This window comes from Lissotriton helveticus, chromosome 10 (genome assembly GCF_964261635.1).
Source record: "Lissotriton helveticus chromosome 10, aLisHel1.1, whole genome shotgun sequence".
In the NCBI taxonomy this organism is placed as follows: Eukaryota; Metazoa; Chordata; class Amphibia; order Caudata; family Salamandridae; genus Lissotriton; species Lissotriton helveticus.
In genome coordinates, this window is record NC_136071.1 from 1204647682 (window position 1) to 1204673746 (window position 26065).

The 26065-nt window shown below is 48.2% G+C and overlaps 1 protein-coding gene across 4 annotated transcripts in view; it reads right to left on the reverse strand.

Moving 5' to 3' along the window:
- Positions 1–221: 221 nt before the first annotated feature.
- The window catches only part of CMC4 (C-X9-C motif containing 4), a 30607-nt gene continuing 4763 nt past the window's right edge, over positions 222–26065 (reverse strand). For all 4 annotated transcript variants that reach the window (XM_078664076.1, XM_078664077.1, XM_078664079.1 and 1 more), the window contains exon 3: positions 222–759. In XM_078664076.1, coding sequence (XP_078520202.1) covers positions 587–759 — 173 coding nt within the window. In that variant the 3' untranslated portion in view covers positions 222–586. The remainder of the gene's footprint in view (positions 760–26065) is intronic.

Below are 26065 nucleotides of genomic sequence, written 5' to 3' on the forward strand. Positions count from 1 at the left end.
CACACGAGGCTTGTGCTACAAATGGGCCCCCTAGCTACCATTATATTTGCATTAAATCAAACCTAATTAACGCAAAGAACCTTTGGTAGGAATGGAAGTGCTTGTTTCAAGGAGCTGTGTTTGTCTTTCCTTATGACCTACAGCTGACTGGGCTAGAGTACACTGCATTGGAGCAGATAGAGAACAAGATGCCTAACTCCATAAATGACCTGACAACGCAAAACAGAAACATAATGTTTAATTTTACACAGTGCATGAAAGATACTTGTGTTATAATCCCCCATGCTGTTTCATAGGTTCAGTGCACAACCCATCTGCAGGAGAGGCACAGCAATCAGTCCTGAGTGTGGGAAGGGAGTCTCTGGTGGTTTCTGCAGAGGTCTCCTCATTCCACAACCAATGTTTGGGCGTTAACACCTCCCTGGACGGGTGACATCTAGTCCAGCATTGTTGGTTACTTCTAAGCAGTAAACACTGTCCAGGTTTACTGTTTGGTTCTCAGAATCACCCATGACAGGCGAGGCCTGTTCAGTTATTTGCCTCTTCTTTGATAGGCGATGTCTGGTGCACGCATGCAGTTGGCTTCTTAGCACCTCCCAGGAGAAGTGACGTCTGGCACAGGCTTCCTGGCTGCTCTTTTTGCTTCCTCCTCTTTTTGAAATCCAGAGCAGCAGATGGACCTCCCGGGTGGGTAGAGAGCACAACACCGCAGCATCTCCTGGATAACTGCTTCACACTTGCTCTCTACATACTTGTTGGCTGAAATTTGGAGAAAAGCAACAATAAATAAAACTTGATGAAAGGAAAAAGCTACTGCATTCCTTCAGTCAAAGACGGTTCCACCAATCTGACCAGACATACGAAGTAACAAGTAATGAACCAATTACTAGGCACTGACGTGAAGTTACCAGCTTACCCATCAGTCATGGAGCACACACACAGCAGTTCTCAGCATACTATAGACACTTTCTGAGGCATGTGGTGCAATCTGCAGCTGTAGAACACCCCCACACACAGCTGGCAAATTGTTATATTACTGCTACTTGCATAGCACACGGTGTGCCACTAGTAGAGCCTTGTAGCACTGTTTGCGGAACTCTGTCATGTTATTCTGAGGCTTCCATTGCAAACAAGGGTCCGAGTCGTCCTTACATCATATGTATTGGGTGTTGCATTTTGGCTTGGCTTGGGTCAGAGAGGTGAGTCCATAGGACTGTACGAAAAAATGAGCCTTCTCCAGTGGACAAAGACATTTTGAATGAGCTGTAGCTGGTGCTGTGGCCTAATTCTGCTATGTTACATGTGTGTTGTGGTCAGTCTAATGTGTTCTTTGTACTTTACTAGTGATGCAGTTACCAAACTAGTTCAGACAGCTAGTTTTCTCCCCCCCACACTTTTTTGGAGGGCACATAAATTGCAATTTGCTACCTAGTCACTCTTTTCTTTTTAATGGTGCTTTCGCGGATCATTTGTGGTTTAAAACTTACTAGAATAAATAAATAGTGTAGTCTGCGCAGTCCCTATTGAACTAGTTTAACCAATACTTGATAGTGAATGCGTGCTATCTGGTGAGAAGGCGGCCAGCCTGGCAAAACAGATCAACAGCTAGTGGAAAACCACTAGTATACCAGATGCACTGCTAGTGTAAAGTAGATCACTTTCAAACATGAGAAAACAAATGGATATATATTATTGAATGCAGTTTTATATTGTCCAAAACATTTTTGCAATCACTACACTGATTGCTTCACAAAACAATCTATTGTGAAGAAGTCATAGGTATTGAGTCCAAATGAAGATCAATTAAGTACAAAGATACATAATGTTGAATGATCACATTTGTAACTTCATTAAACAATATACACGAAAAAGATTTTTACATAGAATTCACATTTACAAAAACAGTCTTCCGGATCATGCCCAATGCATTTCGGGATGCAATCCCTTCTTCAGGGGCACTGTAAAGAGAATGATAGAAAAAACACGCAACTTGTAACGCAACCAATGCTTAGTAAGCTTGTTGCTTACTGTATTCTGAAACTTCGTGTGACAATGTCCAAGGTATCACAAACAAAAGTGTACATTGAGAGACTGATAACTCATTCCTAATGTATCAGCTATAAGTCAGTAATTGACATGCATTACTGGAACAGTCAGAGGTAAATATATGGGAGCGAGGTACTCAAGGAATGAGTGAGTGAAAAAGTGACATTACATGAATGATGTGAAAAGAGAGAGAAAACACCTGCCTGGTTATTCCCCTTGCGTGAATCAGCATGCATTGACTGTAAAACACTGCAAAGTGCGTGTGCTATAGGACTAACTGGTGCCAAAAGAAACATTCGGAAAGAATTCTACGTCGACAGTCCAGTGAATACTTACTATGACCATGTACTGTAAGAAATAGGGGTCCACTGCTGTGTGAACAAGCGATGGCAGTGTCTATCTATAAACGAAAACCGGATCCATGTGTAAACATGAATGCTACCAAAAAGACCAGGGTCGTGTCTGAAGTAATACTAATGAAATGTACTCACTGAGACGCTGCTCAGTTGTCACCAGTAACATTGGACTCAATGAAATGTATTCTGCGTTTGAAATGAAAAAAACGCGAGATTCAGTGGATGTGGCTAAACACTTATGGTAACGCTGGTACAATGTACGTACAAAAGCACGAAAATGAAAAAAGTTGTAACTTCCTACCTGCAGGTGGGGGAACTTGTCCTACATAACGATCACAGCGGAATCGCAGTGTAGCGTGTGATTGCGAACGCTCAAAGTGCCTCTGAACAGAGTCTGTAGGATGAAGACGTATGCATACATTAACGGATGCCAAACTGTTGATTGAATGTGGTGATGAATGAGACTACTCTGAGAGTCTGCCAGAAAGAAATAATTCTTCTGTAGTAGGGGATCTCTGTGTATAGTCATAATCTAGTGAACAGTCCCGCCCATGTGCGCGGACCCCGGAGCAATCAAAAATAATCTCTTAAGTTGTCCAAACATGCAGAACTGCACAGGCACTTAAGAGAGAATTTAAAGACAGATAATGCAGCCTATATCCACAGGCTACACTGTCCAGTACTTCGACTAGAAATTCCACCAAAAGTCCACAAACAGCACAGCCTGTCCAGGGTTTTCTTACAGAGAAAACCTTGCCTGTAATAATAATAAAATAATAAAACCATTTTTAAAGCGCTTGGTTACACCTATGACGGTGTGTCCCCGCGCTGGAATGCTACTACTCCCAGATGAGCAAGAAAGTACAAGGGTATTATTTATTTGGGGAAGAGATAAGTTTTTAAATATTGTCTAAATCTCGTTTCGGAGGGCTCCATACGAAGGTTTAGGGGAAGGCTATTCCAGTGTTTGCAAGCCAAGAAACGGAAGGAGCTACCTCCCATTCTGGTTTTGTGAACACGGGGAAGTTGGAATAACATCACTCCGGCGGATCTGAGATTTCGGGTGGGGCGGTGGATAGTAAGGAGTCTTTGCAGATAGTTGGGGCCTTTTCCCTGGGCAATACGATGGGCCATACAAAGTGCCTTAAATTTAATGCGCTCCACAATGGGGAGCCAGTGAAGTTTACGCAAAGCTGTCTTACCGGATGCCCTGCGTGGGAGATTGAGTACCAAGCGGGCTGCGGCATTTTGGATACCCTGTAGCTGTTGAATGCCTTTTTTGCTCAAGCCAAGAAGAAGGGCATTACCATAATCCAAATGTGGCGTGACCAGGGCATGGATACGTTTCTTCCTGGCACCGAAGGGGAGCAGATCGAGAACTTTGCGGAGAGTTTTCAATATTCCGAAGCATTTTCCAGTAATTTTATTAATTTGTTGCTTAAAGGAAAGCTCAGCATCGATCATAATTCCCAAATTTTTGACAGCCTCTGCTGGGCGGGGGATTGGCCCCAATTCCGTAGGCCACCAGTCCTGCGACCAGATGGAGGAGGCCTTACCGACCACCAGCAACTCCGTTTTATCGCCATTTAGGCGGAGGCAGTTGCTATTCATCCATCCTGCCACCGCCCGCATACAGTTGGAAAAATTAGCGGCTTCCTCAGGCTGGTTGTTGGCGAGTTGGATTATTAATGTATTAATGTAACAGCAAAACCCTCTGGAATGATAGAGAGGAAGAAGTGGACAGACAAGCACCATATGCTGCCATTATGTGACTCAAAACAGGATACTGTGCCTTTAAGAGAACTTTCCAGAAGCCTCACAGTATCCCAGAATGCACTGCAGGTCCCTTCCACCTTCAGTTCTTTTTTCCGGCTCCTGCTAGCAGGACCCTGGAGCATTAGCTCTTCTTTTTTGAGCTTTTTCTATATTATTTGTGATAAATTTGGAAGTTTTACAGCTTCACTCGACGTCTTTGGCCTTTATCTACATTCTGCTGTGTTTTTTTGGCAGAATTTCTGCAGTATTCTTGTCTTATACTACTTCTAGTCTGACAAGTGCTTTGTCTGCAGCTGTACTAAAGACCAAAGCTGGAGCTCACAGGTTTGTATTCTGTGTTTGCCTGTGTCTTTTGACACCTGTCTTCTCTGTGACTTCTTTTCTGGAAAGCTTCGGCTCCCAGGTTCAGAACAGAGGAGTTTGAAGGCATCTTCAGCCTCTGGGTAAGGAGAGGGTGGGTCCTCTACCGAGTCCCATGCTGTAACCTCTGGGGTTCTCCCCGGTAAGGGCACGTGTGAGCTATGACGCGGCTTCGAGGACGTGGAGCGTCATGGAGATGCCTCGGCGTCGTGGAGATGCCTCGACGTCGATGGAGGGCCTCGACGTCGATGGAGTGCCTCGATGTCGATGGAGTGCCTCGACGTCGATGGAGTGCCTCGACGTCGATGGAGTGCCTCGACGTCGATGGAGTGCCTCGATGTCGATGGAGTGCCTCGACGTCGATGGGGCAGTGATGCTCGACGTCGATGGGGCAGTGATGCTCGACGTCGATGGGGCAGTGATGCTCGACGTCATGGAGCAGTGATGCTCGACGTCATGGAGCAGTGATGCTCGACGTCATGGAGCAGTGATGCTCGACGTCATGGAGCAGTGATGCTCGACTTCATGGAGCAGGGATGCTCGACGTCATGGAGCAGGGATGCTCGACGTCATGGAGCAGGGATGCTCGACGTCATGGAGCAGTGATGCTCGACGTCATGGAGAAGTGATGCTCCTTTTGGGGCATTGGTCGCTTGGGCTCCGCTGTCTGCCTTTGGGTACAGACGTCACCTTTTTGGATGGCTCGGTGTCTCGGTGTTTTACACCGTAGTGACATTTTGACGTCGGAGTGTTGGCGTAGAGACAGTCACTGTCTTAGTGATGGTGACGTCGTGGTGCGGTCGAAGTCATGGGTTACAGCCACAGTATACTTGCCGGCGCTTGCGGCCTGGGTCTTGTTCCAGGCCTCGCTCCGTGGTGAGCCCCCTCTGCGTGGGAGGGGACTTTGTGTTCCCGGCACCGTCCGCCCACGACGCCGGGCAGTTGATCAGCGTCGAGGAACCCTTCTGATGGGGAGTCTGTGGCTACTCACCACGTGTAAGCGAGGGACGTTGGTCCTCTTGCTTAGCTTTGAGTTTGCGCATACCTACTCCACGGCTAGGTCGCCTCCTGCTCTGCCACCACTGGTGAGACCACCGGGGATGTTTCGGATTTTTCTCGGTTCCCTCTCCCTTCCACCACCCCAGGGGTCTTTGGCCCCTCAGTCTGCTATTCCCCGTGCCTTGTTGCCAGGGATGCGTCTTCCATGAGTACGGGGAGTCTCTCTCCGACTCTTTACGGGTTGGCGGTACTTAGTTTTGGTCCGCTACCACCTGCCAGGGGGTCTGGCTTCGAACGTGCTCCTGACTTGGTCGCAGGGGTGGTGGCATGTAGGCGTCATGCGGTGGCCCGCTGTTGCTGGGCCGTTGTGGTAAGATCCCTGTGTGGGGGTGTTTTTCTTCACGAATTACTGGTTCCCCTGCCGAGAGACAGGAGGGAAGCCTTACAAGAGATAGTCTATGGACCTGGTAGTTTCAGGTCTAAGCATCGGTGTCGGAGCGGAGTTTTTTTTCTCTCCTGCCGACCCCCAGGTATTGTGGGTTTGTCCTACGTTGCTATACTTGTATTCGTCGGGCGTCTCTGCAGCCTACGGCTCAGCAGTGTGCACCTGCTCTCCCTTTCTTTGGGCAACCTTTGGGTTACCATGAGGGTAGTGTGTGGTCCGCATAAGTCTACCTCGGAGACTTTTGGGAGGCTGTAGGTTTGCGGCGTGGAGAACGGCTTGAGGCCTCCTTCCCTTTCTGGCGGCGTTTTTCCTCCCAGGTTTTTTCTGTGGTCCCGGGCCGCCTTTAAATACGTCACAAGTATATTGTGCGCGTACGCGGGAGAGCTTGATGCTCCTCAGCGAACAAAGGACGGCCGGGTCTAAGTCAGTCTTCGGTTTATCAGTCCTTCTCCAGCAATTCCTCCGGTCAGCGCGCGGTTTCAGTTGCGCGAGCTCCAGGCGGAGGCATATACCCTGTTAAGGAAAAGGGCGATAGGAGACGTGCCTCTGTCTCTTAGGGGAAGAGGTCTGTACTCCCGGTTCTTTCTAGTTCGCAAGAAGGACAAGAACGAGTTCAGGTCCATTCTGGATTTGCGACAAGCAAACTAGTGGGTTCGCAGAGAAGGGAATTTCGCATGCTATCGTTGCATCAGGTTTTTTCCTCGGCTGCAACAGGGAGTTTGGCTCTGTGCCATAGATCTACAGGATGAGTACTTCCATGTGCCCTTTACACACATACACAGGAAGTTCCTGCGATTCCAAGTCGGCACCGATCATTATCGGTACGCAGTACTGCCAGTCGGACTGACGTCTGCGCCCAGAACATTCTCGAAGTGCATGGCAGTGGTAGCTGCACGCCTGAGGATAAATGAGGTGTTTGTCTACCCGTACCTGGACGTGTGGTTGATCAAGGCCTCCTCTTTCTCGGAAGCTCAAGCACACTTCCAGAAGACGTGCGTTCTTTTGAACGAGCTGGGGTTGCGCATCAGTATGTCCGAGGCTGTCCCGATTCCGGTCCAGTGCATACAGTACTTGAGAAGCCTCGGTCAATATGCTGTCAGCAAGCGTGTCTCCTTCGGGGGAGAGACGATTTTCGCTCCTTCGGAAGGCTCAGGCTCTTATGATCCCTCCATCTACAACGGTGGGACGGTGTCTGCTCTATTGGGGTCGATGGCCTCTTGTATCTTCCTCACGCCACGCGCACGGCTGCCCAGGAGACCGTTGCAGGAGTGCGTGGAGGATCAGTGGGATCAGAGGAATGGTTCTTGGGACGGCAGGATACGACTGTCTCTGCATGCTCTTCAGTCTCTGAAGTGGTGGTGTTCGGCGGGGAATCTCTTTGGAGGGGTTCCCTTTCACGAGGACATTCCCTCACGGACTATCGTGACGGATGTGTCTCTCCACGGCTGGGGGGGGGGGGGCGCATTCGGGAGACTGACAGATACAAGGAACGTGGTCCCCGATGGAGTCCACGTATCACTTTTATTTCCTGGAACTCAGAGCTGTTCACTTGGCACTGTAGGCGTTTGTTACGTCCTTCCAGTCCAACTCTCTGCTTGTACAGACGGACAATGCGACCACGATGTCTTGCCTCAACAAGTAGGGGGGTTCGGGATCGCGCACTCTGTCGCAGGAGGCGCAGGCGATCTGGCGCTGGCTTCTAGCCAGAGGACTGACGATCACGGCTATCCATCTGCTAGGTGTGCAGAATGTTCAGGCGGACGCACTGAGCGGCCTGATTCAGGAAAACCACGAATGGGTCATAAACGACGAAGTACTAGGAGAAGTCTTCGCAAGGTGGGGACTCCAGACGTAGATCTGTTCTCCTCCGCCGAAAACAGCAAATGCTGAGGCTTTGCCTCCAGGTACTACCAGCAGGGGACGCAGGGGTATGCGTTATGGATTCACTGGTCGAACAGCTTTCTGTACGCTTTTCCACCCGTTCCTCTGCTTCCGGCAGTACTCATCAAGCTGTCCCAGTGCAGGGCACGGATGATCCTGATTGCCCAGGAATGGCCCAGGGAGTGGTGGTTCAGGGACCTGTTTCACCGGTCTCTCCTTCCTCGCATACGGCTTCCGTGCAGGCCGGGCCTTCTCACGAAGTTCGGGGGGGGCAGATGTTGCACCCCAACCTCTCGTCTTTGAGTTTGGCGACATGGCTCATGCGTTAGTGCAATGTGGCCATTTGAATGTACCAGAAGTTTGTATGGACATGCTGAAGGAGGTTGGGCGACCTTCCACTAGGCCTTCTTATGCTTACAAGTAGATGAGGTTTTGCATCTGGTGCAAGTTCAGGGACTATGACCTAACGACGTGTAAGGAAGAGGTCATCCTTCCGTATCTTCTACACCTGGCGCAGTCTGGCCTTACTGTCCATTCCATTAAGGTTCCTCTTGTTGCGCTGACTGCCTACAGGAAATGGTCTTCACAGACTTCCTTCTTTCGGATCCCTGTGATTTAAGGGTTTTTGGAAGGCTCGAAGAAAGTGTTCCCTCCTGTCCGGTTTCCTTCGCCTTCATGGGAATTGAACGTGGTGCTGTCCAGTTTGATGAAGGAGCTTTTTGAACCTATTCATAAAGCTTCATTGCAGCACCTGTACTGGAAGGCGGCGTTCCTCGTGGCCATTACATCGGCCCGCAGGGTGAGGAAAATTCAGGCGTTGTGTTGCCACGAACCTTATACAGTATTTCATGCTGCTAAGGTTGTTATGCGTACTCGCCCTAAAGTTCTTCCAAAGGTTATATCTGGCTTCCATGTTACCCAGACTATAACTTTGCCTACGATTTTTCAGAATCCTTCATCCCCAGCGGAAAGGTTTTTGCATTCCCTGGATGTTAGGAGGGTGTTGAAATTTTTATCTGGATAAAACCAGGGATATTAGTAGGTCAGACCAATTGTTTATCAATTATGGATCAGTCAGGACCGGTCTTGCTACCTCCTAAACAGTCCATCTCGAGGTGGATTGTGTCCTGTATACAATTGTGTTACAAAAAGGCTGATAAGACCTTAGGGGGTAATCCTAAGGCTTATTCCACCGGGGGCAAAGATGCCACGACTGCTTTGCTCCATAGTGTTCCAATTGCAGAAATCTGCAAAGCGGCCACTTGGAAGTCGGTCCATACCTTGTTAAGCATTACTGTCTGGACGCTGAGGCCAGGGCAGATGCTCGGGTTGGGCAGGCTTCGCTGCGACATCTGTTCACACAGTAGTGGTGTTATTTCTCTTTTCTCCACCGCCGCTTTGGTGTGGGGATGGGCTTGCCATTCTATTCACTAGATTATGACTATATACAGAGATCCCCTACTACAGAAGGAGTAGTTTCTGTCCTGTAACTCCAGTTCTGTAGTAGGGGTATCTCTGTTATAGTCATAAGCGCCCGCCCTCCTCCCCGGTGGAGAGAGATATTCATGTAAGAAATACTACAGGTCTGGCGTGTTACGCCTTCAAAAAGAACTGAAGGTGGAAGGGACCTGCAGTGCATTCTGGGATACTGTGAGGCTTCTGGAAAGCTCCCTTAAAGGCACAGTAACCTGTTTTGAGCCACATAATGGCAGCATATGGGGCTTGTCTGTCCACTTCTTCCTCTCTATCATTCCAGAGGGTTTTGCTGTTACAGGCAAGGTTTTCTCTGTAAGAAAACCCTGGACAGGCTGTGCTGTTTGTGGACTTTTGGTGGAATTTCTAGTCGAAGTACTGGACAGTGTAGCCTGTGGATATAGGCTGCATTATCTGTCTTTAAATTCTCTCTTAAGTGTCTTTGCAGTTCTGCATGTTTGGACAACTTAAGAGATTATTTTTGATTGCTCCGGGGTCCGCGCACATGGGCGGGACTATTCACTAGATTATGACTATAACAGAGATACCCCTACTACAGAACTGGAGTTACAGGACAGAAACTACTCCTTACCCGCTGAGTAAGCGGTTTCATCTGAAGCACCGGAACGGGCGAAGGAGTTCTCCAGTTATGCGCAAAGGTTATGAAGTTGGAAGGCGGACTAAAGCTAGAAAGAAGACTAGCGCAGGCGGCCATCTTGTAATGGTGTAAGCGTGTCACCAGCTATAGAAATAACGAGGAAATGTCCAATGTGGAAGGGAATCATTCAATGTATTGAGAATGAAACGGGCGGAACATAGGTGCAATGTTCAAGGAACGTACTGGTGGAAAATGAATGGAAAATGTGAATGTGTATGAAAAAGCCAAGAGGCTAAGACCCTATTACTAAAGTGTAGAGCCAACAATGATATAGTCATGCTGTGAAAAAACGTGCGAGTGCTGCCTGAAAGATATGTATCATGAATGAAAGGAAAGAGGAAAAAAAGAAAAAAAGAAAAGAAGAAAGAAAAAACGTATCCACCATATATATGATGTGTAAAACCTTGTAACCCAATGCGTGGCGAATAGCTAAAACAAACAGCTGATTCATGTACAAAACTGCAAAAACACGCCAGGGCCACACATATTGCTTAGAACATAATGTATCTTTACAGAAAACATATCAATTCAATTCTATCGTTGAGACCCCCTGGTGCTAAAGTTTGTAAAAACTTGATCCACCATGCCTCCCTCTGAGCTAGTGTTCTTTCAGGATTTTGACCCTCAGTGAATGTCAGTGATTCAAGGATCGTGAACTGAAATTGGGCATTAGTATGTGATTTTCAAGCCAACTTACTAGACAATGTGGGCATCCACACACTTTGAATAATCTATTATAAAAGGCAAACTAGCCACTGTATCATCTTGACATATGTGTGTGCCTACATACTGCAGCAACATTTTGCCATTTTTTGGCAATGCTTGTCAGCCTCAGCAAAGCCAAGACGTCAGCTAACACGTTTGAATGATGAAACCTATTGGCTTATTTAACATTGGAGCACATGAAATGAAGTATGTATATGGATGTCAGTACTTGGGTGCAAACCTGACCTTAACATGGCAAGTTTATTGACTTTTCTATTTTGTAGACCTGACATCTTAACTCCGCCTGCCTGCCCAGAAGTCTTGCAAAATAAATAAAACATGGCCCAACATTGCAAGGCTTCAGGCGACCACCTTGGACTCAGGCTATACCAGTGGCACAGAGAGAACCCACCAGAAGCCAGGCCTTGTCGCTCTTCTACACAGTGCTACAATGCAAACATTGGCGCAGAGTGACTGCCTGAGTACATAGTTCTGATCTACTGAAAGTACAAGAATGAGAAAATTGAATGGCATAACAAGTGAGTAGCAAGTTAACCTGCAGTAACAAACACAGAAGCAAAGGGTAAAAGGCTGCTGAAAGTTGAATGAAATATGCTAGGAACTTAAGGTAACTATCAAAATACTGCCCTCTGTGTTTTTTAATGCAATGACAACCTAACACATCTAAACTTGTGGAGCAAGAGATTACTAGGGCAACCTGACTACGTTTTATTTTCATCTTAAAGTAAGCAAATCCAATGAAGACATTTTTACATATATGTTAAGAATTGATGCAGAAATCTTCACTTAAAGATGTCCTTGCTTGCAGGACCGGTCGCCCCACACACCGCGCGGCTCCCTCCCCTCCCCCCCGTGAGTGCCAGGACCCCTAACCCCTCCGCTACTGCCGTGAGCCCTCAGCTGCTGCCTCGCTCCAGCTGAGTGCCTGCCTGCCAGGACTGTTGCGTGTGACTTGTGCCCGTTTCTTTGTTTTTTTCTTAGCCTATGCCCCTGTATTTATTTTCTAGTCTCTCTGTTTCTATCTTAGCTGTACCCTTGTAATTTTACCGTCCCTGTGTGCCCGCGCCGGTTTCCCGCCGCTTCTCCCTCTCCCCGCTCCTTGCCGCTGCTCCCCTGCGGCCCGTCCCCTTTTTATTCTGTACCCCGCCCATTGGCCACCCTGCTCCCGCCTCCCAGCTGGCCATTTATGGAGGTCTATATAGGTGGGGGTAGAAATTCTGCTCCCGATTTCAAGGTGTGCACATTTTACTGTGGACCTAAACACCCAAGGAGGCCACAATTCTATATGCTGCCCAAGGTGCACAAGCACCTTACAAGACCGCCATTCAGACCAATAGTATCAGCTTGCGGATCTCTTTCGGAACCTATCGGACAATATTTAGACTGGTTCTTACAGCCTCTAGTCCAGAAATGGTGCACCCACATAAAAGACACGACAGCATTTTTAACCATTCTACAGGAAGTAAACATCCCAGAGAATGAAGAAGTTTGGCTTAGTTCTATCGATGTAACTGCCTTGTACACTTCGATCCCTCACAATGAAGGTCTTGAAGCAATGGAGTGGTGTTTACTTAACAATGAGATTGAAGGCCCAGAAAAAATCTTTTTACTGGAAATTTTGCATTTTGCACTTTTCCACAGCTACCTGGAATGGAATGAAGAATTTTTTGCACAATGTAGCGGAACCAGTATGGGTTTTGCGGGCGCACCGTCGTACGCGAACATTTTTATGTCTAAATTTGAAAGTGATCATATACTGAACAACCGAGATTGGACTGATGGATTGATGGTATTTAAACGCTACATAGATGACATTTTTATCATGTGGCGTGGTAAGAAAGAAAAACTAACAGCCAACATAGAGAGACTGAACATGCTCCATGAAAGGATAAAATTCACCTACAATATTGATCAGCAACAACTTTCATTTCTGGATGTCATGGTATCCATAAAACAGGGACAAATATGCACTAATGTGCACATTAAAGAAACAGATCGGAACAGTGGATTACATTACTCCAGTTTTCATCATCAGGCTTTGAAACAACATTTACCGCTATCGCAGTTCATTCGCTACAAGAGAATCACCTCAGAGGCCTTGGACGTTTCTGAAACTATTGACAGACAGATCAAAAAGTACGAGAAAAGAGGGTACCCTAATCAACTACTACAAGAATCAAAAGAGAAAGTCATGGCCATGACAAGAGAGTCTTTACTTACCAAAAAGGATAAAACTGATGAAAAACGTACAGTGTGTGTCTTAAAATATTCAATGCAGTCAACTCAAATTAGTAATATCATGAAGAAGCACTGGTCTATAATCACCCAAGAACCTGATCTTCAACCTTTATTTGCAGACAAAATTACTTTTGCATACAATCGATCTAAAAATCTTAAAGAATTGCTGAAGAGACAAGAATCTAATGTCACTAAGGCAATGCATAAAGGTATGCGAAAATGTGAAAATTGCACACATTGCAACAATGTAATAATTGGATCCACTTTCACACATCCCACAACGGGCCAACTGATCCCTTTGAAACATTCAAGTACATGTGACACCAAAGGAGTTATTTATGGCATTAAGTGCCCATGTGGAAAATTGTATGTAGGGCAGACAGAGCGCAAGATAAAGGTTAGAATTACCGAACATAAAAGTAACATCCGTCAAAAAAATTTGAAATCCACTGTGGCAGCGCATTGGGCTGAATCTGGACACAACATCGCACAGTTGAGATTTACAATACTTGAAGTGGTGAGTGCACGACCTGGTGTAGACACTCATAAAATGAGACTAAGATCTGAATATTTTTGGATCAAAAAGATGGCAAGCTTACAACCACACGGGCTCAATGACAGATTGGAATTATCTTGTTTCTTGTAAATATGAACATGTGTTTTGTATTGTCCCTGTACTGACCTTGGTGATTAGTGCCACCAGGCGGCAACCTTAAAATTATTGCTATCATGTCCTATTTGATTTGACATTTGCTGAACATCGCTGTTACATTCCACTCCAAGATGGCCGACCAGTTAGCACTGGCATGCTTCGAATACATCTATATACAGCGTTTTGTGAAACTTTTTCATTACATGGTTTAATCTTTATATAACTAAATGGGGGGGTTATCCGCATGTTTGTTGTAATCATGAAGCTCGAATTAACTTCATCTGACATTTTCATGCTCTATTTTGCCATTTATGCATTATGTTTAAAAACTCGCTCGCGAGTTGAGGATGTAAAATATTAATGCTGCGGCGTACACATAGTAGTTATACACAGCATGATTGTATTTGAACATCGTTAAAATTTCTGAAAGTGTGGCGGGCACGTGACCATATCGACAGCGTATAAGATTTGAACTAGCAATGAATACTGTTGAACATGATGTTTACCCGAATGCTATTGGATAGGAGTTGAAGCGGGCTGCTACATTCTAATTCCCGTGAGTAACTGACACAGAACGCCGGTCGTTCTGATCTTAGAAATGCATAGCGATATTAATGTTACTTTGATTACAGACATGGCAGACAATAAGTAGAATGGTTTAGATATAAGTTGTGAGAACGCATTTAATCGTACAAAGTCAAGAAGGCTGTTTTTGTTTAATACTGTTTTGTTGATCAGATTTAACATAGCTCTGGGCTCATATTGTTTCCTTTGGCTCTCTCCATAGAGACCCCTGATGAAGGGTCCAGGTGTACCCGAAATGCATTGGGTTTGATGTAAAATCCTTTAATACAAGGACGTTGTGGATACTTTGGAAAAAAAACGTAATGAAATGATGAGAACATAATTTTCATTAATAAAAAGCACATAATCATGATCTACAAATGGCTTGGATGAATTTGTGAATGGATTTTGATGCAGATCAGGACCATTAGGTCCACAGCAAAATGTGCACACCTTGAAATCGGGAGCAGAATTTCTACCCCCACCTATATATTCATTTTGGAACAGTGTTCTTAGACAAAACACTAGACAAGGGAGTCGCACACAACTAATATTTTGTTGAAAACTTCAGAAATTTGAGAATTTGAAAAAACGTGTGCAACTGACGGCTTAAGAATTTCATTTATGGAGGTCGCCACACGGAGGCGCAGCGGACGTGCGCAGCGGGCGCGCCGATTGTGCGCCGAAGGCGCACCAGAGGCAAGCCCGTCTACGACCGTCCGCGCCTGGACCGCGCCCAGCGCCAGGACCCTCGACGATGCCAACGCTCCCGACGAACTTACGACGACGCCACCCTCAACGCCGGCCGGAACCCCGCTTGCTACCGAGCCATCCCGAAACGCACCCACGGACCCTTCCCTGCCAGGCCTGCCAATTCACCTGCCTCCGAACCTGAACCTGAACCTGAACCGCACTCGCCAAGCCGAGCTCCAGCAACAACCACCTCAAGTGCATCCTGATCAACACCCGATCCGTCCACAGGCACGCCGTCGAACTCTGGAACCTCCTCGACTCAACATCACCAGACGTCGCCTTCCTCACAGAAATATGGATGAACGCCTCCTCAGCCCCCGACATCGCCATAGCCATCCCGGAGGGCTACAAGATCACCCGGAGGGACCGCATCAACCAAACCGGAGGAGACATCGCCATCGTCCACAGAAACACCATCTCCATCACGACCAACTCCGACGACACCCTCACCGCCGCCGAGCACCTTCACTTCCAGATTCACACAGACCCAAGACCACCCTCAGAGGCACCCTCATCTACAGACCCCCGGGACCACGCACACAATTCAGCGAAGCCATCGCAGACTTCGTCAGCCCGCACGCCCTCACCTCCACAGACTACATCCTCCTGGGGGACCTCAACTTCCACCTGGAAAACAACAAGGACTGCAACACCACCGCCCTGCTGGACAACCTCGCCAACCTCGGACTCAAGCAACTGGTGAACACCCCCACCCATTACACCGGCCACACGCTCGACCCCATCTTCTCCTCCAGCAAGCACATCTCCTTCAGCCACTCAACCGGACTACACTGGACAGACCACAGCTGCGTCCACTTCAACTTTAGGAGAACCACGACCCACCACCACCCGCAACGGGTTCCCCGCAGAAGCTGGAGCAAGATCACCGCCGACCAGCTCACCACCGCCCTCAGCCAGAACCCGCCCACCAACACGACGGACCCCAACGAAGCAGCCCGCAACCTCACACAGTGGCTCACCAACTGCGCCGACGAACTCGCACCACTGAAGAATCCTCCCAGCAGACCCGGCAGCAGGAAAGCCTTGTGGTTTACCAACGACCTCAAAAACTCCAAGAAAACCTGCCGCACCCTCGAGAAAGCCTGGCGCCACGACCAGACAGCAGAACACATGACCGCCCTCAAGACCACCACCCGCAAACACCACTAGCTGATCCGCACCACCAAGAAGACAACATTCAAAGAACGACTGGACAACAACACCCACAACAGCAAGGAACTCTTCAGCATCGTTAAAGAGCTCTCCAACCCCAGCGCCTGCAACAACGACATCACACCCTCGCAAGACCTCTGCGACTCACTCACCTCGTTCTTCCACCGCAAGATCGCCGACATACACAACAGCTTCGGCGCGCTGACCACTCACCCAACCACCGAACCAACGCCCCCCACCACTGTAGTGTAGCTCCTATTTTCCCAATAGGCTCTGCGCATTGGAATAGTACCTACACTACATGCCGCCCCACGTTGGGCGCCATGTAGTGTAGCTCCTATTTTCCCAATAGGCTCTGCGCATTGGAATAGTACCTACAGCAGTAGTAGACCTAGTTAACGTCTGGCCTAGGCCTTTACTGCTGTAGGTACTATTCCAATGCGCAGAGCCTATTGGGAAAATAGGAGCTACACTACACCACCACCCTCTGCACCTGGACCCCTATCAGCACCGAAGACACCACCCGCCTGATGAACACCATCCACTCCGGCTCCCCTACCGACCCCTGCCCACACCACATCTACAACAAAGCAGACTCCATCATCGCACCACAACTCCGGAACATCATCAACAGCTCCTTCGCATCCGCCACCTTCCTGGAGAGTTGGAAACATGCCGAGCTGAGTGCCCTCCCGAAGAAACCCACCGCGGACCCCACGGACCTGAAGAACTTCCGCCCCATCTCGCTCCTCCCCTTTCCAGCCAAAGTCATCGAGAAGACCGTCAACAGACAACTCTCCGCCTTCCTCGACCCCCAACGGATCCCTCAACCCCTCACAGTCCGGTTTCCGAGCAAACCACAGCACCGAGACCGCCCTCAGCGCAGCCACCGACGACATCAGGTCCCTCAACATCATCTCCTACGCCGACGACACCCAGCTAATCCTCTCCTTCACCAACGACCCCGCCACCGCCAAAGCCAACCTCCAGGAAGGAATGAAAGACGTCGCGGAATGGATGAAGATCAGCCGTCTGAAACTGAACTCAGACAAGACGGAAGTCCTCATCCTCGGACCATCTCCCTCTGCCTGGGACGACTCCTGGTGGCCCCCTGCCCTGGGCACCGCACCCAAGCCAACAGACACGCACGCAACCTGGGCTTCATCCTGGACTCCTCCCTCACGATGACCAAGCAAGTCAACGCCGTCTCGTCATCCTGCTTCAACACCCTGCGCATGCTCCGAAAGATCTTCCGATGGATCCCCACCGAAACCAGGAAGACGGTCACCCAGGCCCTCGTCACCAGCCGTCTGGACTACGGGAACAACCTCTACGCTGGAACCACAGCCAAACTCCAGAAAAGACTCCAGCGCATTCAGAACGCCTCAGCACGACTCATCCTGGACATCCCTCGCCACAGCCACATCTCTGCCCACCTGAAAGACCTGCACTGGCTCCCCGTCAACAAAAGGATCACGTTCAGACTCCTCACCCACGCACACAAGGCTCTCCACGACACGGGCCCGAAGTACCTCAACAGCCGCCTCACATTCGACACACCCACCCGCCAGCTCCGATCCGCAAGCATCGCCCTCGCCTCCATCCCACGAACCCGCAAATCCACCGTCGGAGGAAGATCCTTCTCCTACCTGGCAGCCAAGACATGGAACGCCTTCCCCACTCACCTACGGCTGACCCAGGACCATCTCTCCTTCAGGAAACAACTCAAGACCTGGCTGTTCAAGCAGTAGCGAACCTGCCCCCCCCTCCCCCCTCAGCGCCTTGAGACCCTTACGGGTGAGTAGCGCGCTATACAAATTCTGTTGATTGATTGATTGATTGGTTGACAGAAAACCACTAGACTCAGTAAATAGGTAGCGACAGATTCAAATCTATTGCATGAAGGATGTGGCCTAATGGGCTAAGGCGGTCAATCCCAAATCTTGGGAACAGGGTTTGAGTCTCTGCAATGACGCCAAACAACCAGGGATTCTGGGCAAATCACAAAAATGGAAGTGTCCATGTATAAAGTAACTGATGCTCATGTAAAGAGATCTGATACCTTTGGGTCAAGTTCACTCTATATAAAACTCTGGGGGGGGGAGGAGGGAAATACATAGCACCCTCACGAACAGCAGCTACGAAGATGCCTTGTCTTCCCCGTGTTACTTGTGCATAGTAAGCCATATGTACATGTGAGCTATAGAACATGTGTTAGTAAATCATATGGATCTAGCTTTAATGTGCATACACCAACACATTAAAGTCAGACCTATTGTCTCTGACAATGCTTGTGGATATTTGTATGTGGTCTATCTTGATGGCAAATGTTAGGAGTACTACAATATCTGAATATCCAAGCTATGTCGGATGTATGATGGGTAAGCTGTCTGACGTGTTCTGTTCGAAACTAGCCTGTCTGGCTGGGAATCCTACAGACAATTCAAAATCTGCTGGCACTGCTCTATTTATTTACTTATGTGGGATTGTAAGCTTTTTACTTCATTCATTAGAATGTATATACACAAGGGTGTAAGAGTCCCCATAAATAAGCAGTGGAGCACAGTCCAAGAGCACAAGACACACAGTGGTGGCTAACACGAGAGTCCCTCAGGCTGCTCCCCAAGGTCAAGAGGTTATAAGATCTGTGTGGGATATAGTTATAGATCCAGAAGAAAGCCTCACATCCTGTTGTTTCCTTCCCACCTCTCATTTCCTACAGTGATGTTGCTACTGTGGGTGTCCTAGCCCACCAGAGGGCTTGCTTGCCGAGTGGCTGCTCCAGGTTATCACATTACAAGTGAAGCAGCTGAGGATGATGTGAGCCAGGCGAGAGAGCCGGTGGAGCTCTTCGAGTGGGAGAATATTGTCAACCTTCAACCTTTTCAGGGGATAGAGTGGGACCCTGGGATGGCTTATGTAGGACGTTGTACCCATTCAGACGTGAAAAGACCAAGGATTGAGTACTGATTCTGAAAGGAGTCTGTTGGGCCAGGACAGCTAGAGCCAGGAGCTTGAAATATCTTTGTAATGTGATGTTTGAAATGGAGGCTGGCAGTGAAATGTAATGTCGGGAATGTGGCGCCGTCGATGAGCCGTCTAAGGAAGTCTACATTTGATACAGAGACCCAACCGTCTAGTTGTTCGTGTTTGCAGTTGTTAGCAAAAAGCTTCTTTCAAGTAGAGCTTGGTGTCGTCTGAATATTGATGAATCTTAAGGTTCTTGTCCGGTCTGCAGGAGCTCTATGAGCATCATAGTAATAGGCTGGAGGTTTCTGGAGAGAAAACTGAACCTTAATATATGCCAGAGGACGCAGGGTATTGCTCTAAACTAGAAGACTTTATCTGAACACACTGGGATATGTTGCTCAGATAGAATGGAACCCATTTGAGGATACTGCTGCCAAAGCTTAGTCTGGAGAAGGTGTCAAGCAAGGCACCATGGATGCTGATACTGAAGGCTGCAGAGAGGTGAAGCAGGATGAGGAGACATCAGTCACCACTGTCTGTGATTGTGTGTGTATTGGGGCGGTTTCAGTGCTGCAATTTGTCCTCAACCCTGATTGATAAGCTTGAAGTAGGGCTTTGCTGTTGATGGTAATGAGCTGTCCACAGTTTAGAGAAGAATACACAAGAATCAGGTCAGTCTTCTCGAGCCAATATGGTTAATCTTTGCTGAGCCCGTGATTCGGCGCTAAACCACATTGACTAAATATTTGACATCTAGATCACACGTCTTTGCAAGTTACTTTTAAATTCATACTTATTTTTAGTCTTGCATATGTAAGCAGCAATGCTAGCACCTTGCAATATATGTAGCATATTACTTATAGCTAAGGCTCGAAGTGTGTTATTAGGCATATCGTTTGCACGCTATTTTTTGTGTTTCACCCATTCTTTTTGTAGTACATTTTGGAACTCCTCATTCTTTGGATTGGGATGAAAGGATACACTATGAATATACGAAATTTCACTTCTCGCACCATAAGAGGAAGTCTTCATTTCTAGTTTGTAGTGCCTCTCTAGCTTTTTCAGACCTTACAGCTTTCTGACCACAGGAACACTGCACTGCTGTGTTTTACATCTCTCCCTGTTCCACACGAAGCAGTCAAGACTTCTAGCAAGAGGCCACTACATGAATGGCCTTCCTTTACACAACTCTATTGCGACTGACAACCTTGGAATTATTTGAGGTTAGATCACTCATTTACATATCTTGCATATATTCTCACACATGGGGTCACGCTTTTCTACTTGTCTAGAGAATCTATTCTGAAAACACAAAAGTAAGGGCTCTATTTATTGCACTTTTATAGCATGTCTACATCTGTTTACTACACGTGGAACATATCTACAGCTTATTATTTTGGTATCTGGTTTTTAGGTCTCGCCTGCCAATGTGCTTGCGCATTGCTGGCGAGAGATATAGAGGGCCACCAGCAAATCCTACCAAGAGGTTTTGGAGTGCGGATTATGCCCAGTGCATGTGAGGCATTCAAGCGCGAAGCTTCGCAAGCGCGCGATCGGCCTCACTTCCTGCTCCCCCTCTTACTTTCGTTGTCGCTCACACCCCATATGCTCGTTCCCTCCCCAACTTCAAAGAAACGCCGCTCCCCTGCTCCCACGCCCCCCGGCCACGCATCACTTCCTGCCCCCCTCTTACTTTCGTTATTGCTCACAACCCATATGCTCGTTCCCTCACACCCTTCCGACTTCAAGGGAACGCCGCTCCCCTGCTCCCCTGCCACGCAATGCAGAGAGCTTGTCCTTCCAAGTTTCTTGTTTCTCGTTTCTCATCGTAATGCCCTTCTTATCCGCCCACTTTTCATCTGGCATAACTCACCACCACCTCCTCTCTTTGATGTGGCTTTCAATAGTAGCCATTTTTTTCCTTCAACCGTATTTCAACAGTAGCGCCCAGAGGCCCTTTCGAGGCCGAAAAAGCGCTCTATAATTGACTCGCGTTCTCTAGCTTTTTTTGTTCAAATTCTGTTGATTTCGTTTGCCCACGCCCCGTCTCCATCCCTCATTTATTCATTTACACCTCAAACCCACTACTCCCCGACTCTTGGCTTCGCTCCCTCGCATTTTCTGTCGTCCTCCTCCTCCCTTCATTTCTACACTTTCTTCCCAATTTATCTTCCAGCTTTTTTTAAAAACTTTTTTGCAGTTTTATTTAGTGCTAACTCGACCCGAGGTGTTGGAGTTTCACACCTCCCCCACTTCTTTCCTCTCTAATGCACTGTCGCCTTCCACTGCCTCCTCTAAGACGTGTCTCCCTACTCCTCCACTACCGCCCTCGCGCCTTCTCCTGACTAGACACCCTCACTTCCATTTCCTATGTTTCTCTCCCCGTCCTTTTATCTCCTGTATCCAGCTTGTATCCTTCCCCCCCCACCAGTCCCCTTCCTTTCTCGTCACCTCCAACTCCACCCTCCAACTCCACCCTCCATCACTCAGGAACACCACCACATCACTCAGGGACACCACCACATCACTCAGTGACACCACCAAATCACTCGGGGACACCACCAAATCACTCGGGGACACCACCACATCACTCAGGGACACCACCACATCACTCTGGGCACACCATCACATCACTCTGGGGACACCACCCCATCACTCTGGGACACCCCCACATCACTCTGGGACACCACCACATCACTCGGAGACACCACCACATCACTCGGGGACACCACCACATCACTCGGGGACACCACCACATCACTCTGGGGACACCACCACGTCATTCTGGGACACCACCACATCACTCTGGGACACCACCACATCACTCTGGGACACCACCACATCACTCAGGGACACCACCACATCACTCAGGGACACCACCAAATCACTCGGGGACACCACCACATCACTCGGGGACACCACCACATCACTCGGGGACACCACCACATCACTCGGGGACACCACCACATCACTCTGGGGACACCACCACATCACTCTGGGGACACCACCACATCACTCTGGGACACCACCACATCACTCGGGGACACCACCACAACACTAGGGGACACCACCACATCACTCGGGGACACCACCACATCACTCGGGGAACACCACCACATCACTCTGGGAACACCACCACATCACTCTGGGAACACCACCACATCACTCTGGGAACACCACCACATCACTCTAGGACACCACCACATCACTCAGCCCAACCACATCATCAGCACCACAACAGCACTGTCCTTGCTTGCTACCAACAAGCATTGCCAGAGCCAATATGACTCGCATTAGGAAAGTGTAAGCTATTGGCTTTGTGAATAACGATGCTATTAATTTATATATTTTCAAAGCCAACACATATTAGAAAAATGTGTCATTTACAATACCAATAGCTCACACTTTCCCTAATGCAAGACCTATTGCATAGCAAATGCTTGTTTAATTTGCTTTGGCCTTCTTCTCGGCGTTCACTTCGAATTCTTGTCACAACTGGGACTCACCCTAAACTTTGTAATCTATTTCTTTGATTAAGCAGTTATCTGTTCCTCAGTATATGTCTATTGCTATCATACAGCCTTGAATAAGTCACTGTGTAACGAAACACGTGTCGGCTGTTACCAATACCGAAAACTGGGCAGATGTAACCTGTTCATGAACATATTGAGTCTATTACCATTTCTTTGATAACAGGATGGATATAACTTCCTTATCTATGTGCTGATCATTCAGTGAGAAAAAGATGAACCTGTGAAAAGAGACTTTAATTGTGAATCTTTCATTTGATGCATCATCTGTATTAAAGAAAATGTCTTGCTCCAAACAATTTCTTTTTTGGACAGTCATTACATATTTGGTTTACACTTCAATGTGGAGTGCCAGGGTAGTATTCCTTCCTAGACACATTGGACTTTGTCTTGTGCGTACACACACCTTGGATAGTAGGGTGTGGCATTACCCTTGTAGCACCATTTATCTGACCAATTAATTGTACATACGTAGCGTGTACGATATGCGCACTAAATTGTTTTTTCTCCAATACGAGGTGCAATTTCTTCCACTACTACCCTCTCTCTTTTCTACCACATTGAATAATGCCACGCAAACCCTGGATGCTGACCCCACCCCCAGATCAACTCTACTGCCTCCTGATCAACGCCAGATCACCCTGCAAACAGGCCACCGAAATCTGGAACACCATCGCCCCGACAAGACTTTCATCAGAGAGACTTGGCTCACCCTCACATCGGCCCAAGACATCGCCACAGCAACTCCCCAACAGCTACAAGATGAAACACAGCGACTGCACCAACAGACACAGAGGAGGCATTGCCATTATACACAAAGAATCAATCACCTACACTGCTATCATACACTAGGAATCAATCACCTGCACCATCACCAACGACGACACCACGCCGATCATGGAATACAAGAATTTCCAGCATCGCCTCGATGCCAAAACCATCATCAAAAGAACCCTCGCATACCGACCGCTGGGACCACGAACCGGCCTTAGTGGCGCCATCACCAAATTCATCACACTACATTTCCTGGGAGATCTCAATTTCCACCAGGAAGACTCCACTGACACAGACTTCACCGACCTCCTGGAAAGTCCAGACAACACTGGCCTCAAGAAAGTAGTCACTTAACCCACACACAAAGCAGGACACACGCTAGACCCCATTGTCACACCCAGCAACAGAATCAGGTACAGCAACACCTCAGAGCTCACAGGGGAGGAGCGCTCTATTGTACACTTCACCGTCACCGGACTTCCTCGCACTGCCCCCACCCGACACAGCGCTCCCTACTGCAGCTGGACCAAGGTAACTCAGCAACAATGGACCGATGCCCTCAGCACTGAGCAGCCCAACTTCACTCCCAACCAAGACCAGACCGTAGAGAATTTAAACGCATGGATCACTACGCTGCCAACCAAGTCGCCCGCACCAAAGCAGCCAAAACACACAGACCCACGAAACGGGCCAGCTGGTACACACCAACTCAGCGCATCAAAAGGCAGTTGTAAACAACTGGAAAGAAGATGGCACACCAGTAGAAACCACACCAACCGAGCCGCCTACAAATCAGCCCCCGATGACTATCACCGCCAGCTAAAAGCCGCAAAAAAGGAGGCCCTGAGACACCAGATCAAGACCAGCGGCAACGAAACCAAGAAAATCTTAACTATCGTCAGGGAGTTCACTTGTCCGCCAGCCAGAGAAAGCTTGATCCCTTCCTCACAGGAACTCTGCAACACCCTCGACAACCACTTCCAAAACAAGATAGCAACCATCTACAGAAACTTCAATCCCCAACCCTCTGAACTCTTCAGCAACCCTTCAACCACAACCACCGCTGCCCGCATGAGAACAACTTAGCACACCGAAAACAACCAACCTGATGAACTCCATCCAGGCAGGAGCACCCACCAATCCTTGCCTGCATCAACTCTTCAAACTCGGAAGCAACAAGATTAGCCACCAGCTCACCAACATCCTCAACGCCTCCATAACTACAGCTACCTGTCGGGATGCATGGAAGCACGCAGAAGTTAGAGCACTCCTCAAGAAACCTTCGGCAGACCCGAGCGGGCTCCTGATCTACTGTCCCATCTCCCTTCTCCGGTTACCTGCCAAAGTCCTGGAGAAGACCATCAACCTCCAACTCACCGATCATCTGGAAAGAAACAACCTGCTGCACCCATCCCAAACGGGTTTCAGAGCCAACCACAGGTCCAAGACCCCCGATCGCTGCAACAGGCAATATCCAAGCCCTACTCGACAGAGGAGAATCAGCCGCCCTCGTCCTCCTGGACCTCTCCGCATTTTTTGACATTGTCTCCCACCAGACACTCATCGATTGACTACTCCAGATTGGAATCACAGACGATGTGCTCAGATGGATGGCATCCATCCTCACGGGATGCACCCAAAGAATCTGCCTCCCTCGCTTCACCTCGCAACCCAAGCACACCAGCCACAGAGTACCCCCAAGGCTCATCCCAACCCTCTTCAATATCTACATGACACCACTCGCAGACATCGCCAGATCTCACATCAAAATCATCTCCTAAGCTGACACACAACTTGCCCTCTCACTCTTAGGAGACCGCACCTCGACGAAGACCAACATCCACAACTGCATGAAGAACGCCACGACATGGATGAAAGACAACTGCCTGAAACTCAACACGGAAGTTCTGATCTCTGGCAGACACACCGCCCTTTGGAACGACTCCTGGTGGCCAGTGGAGCTTGGTCCTACCCCCACGTCGAAAGACCATGCCCACAGCCTCAGTATCATCCTGGACAGAGAACTCTCCATGAATCTTCATGTCAACACTGTCCCCTCAGCCTGCTTCGACACGATCTGCACACCCGGCAAAACATTCAGGTAGCTCCCCATCGCACAAGGAAAACCGACGCAGGCTCTAATCACCAGCCAGCTTGATTATTGCAATGCACTCTTTGCTGTCACCACCAACGAACTCATGCAAAGACTCCAGACAATCCAAAATGCAGCAGCCAGACTCATCCTCAACCCAAGAGGACACACATCACCCAGCATGTCACGAACCAAAAACTGACATCCAGAGCCGATGATGTACCTAATGCCCACCCACCAGTACACCTCCCGAAGAAACTAAACTCTTCTAGGCAGCGCACCAGCAGGGGGGAAAGGGGAAGTGGAGAGACAATAGAGACACAGCCTGACGTAGATTGGCGAAGTTAAGCACTCAATGGACAGCCGTTCTGCGTGTTGTGCCTGTAGCAATGAAAATCTCATTAAGCATACATGTGGAATTGTATAACAGAACCTTTTAATCTTAATATATTAAAATATGTTACCTATTCAATCCAGGGGCTTAGCTTCTCTCTATGTGCACTGAACTGCATTTTCAGTTGAATTCTGAATCTGCAATAACAAGCTATACTTAGCTCTACTGGTTTTAAACTATTAAATACTTGTTATTATTGTTTTTT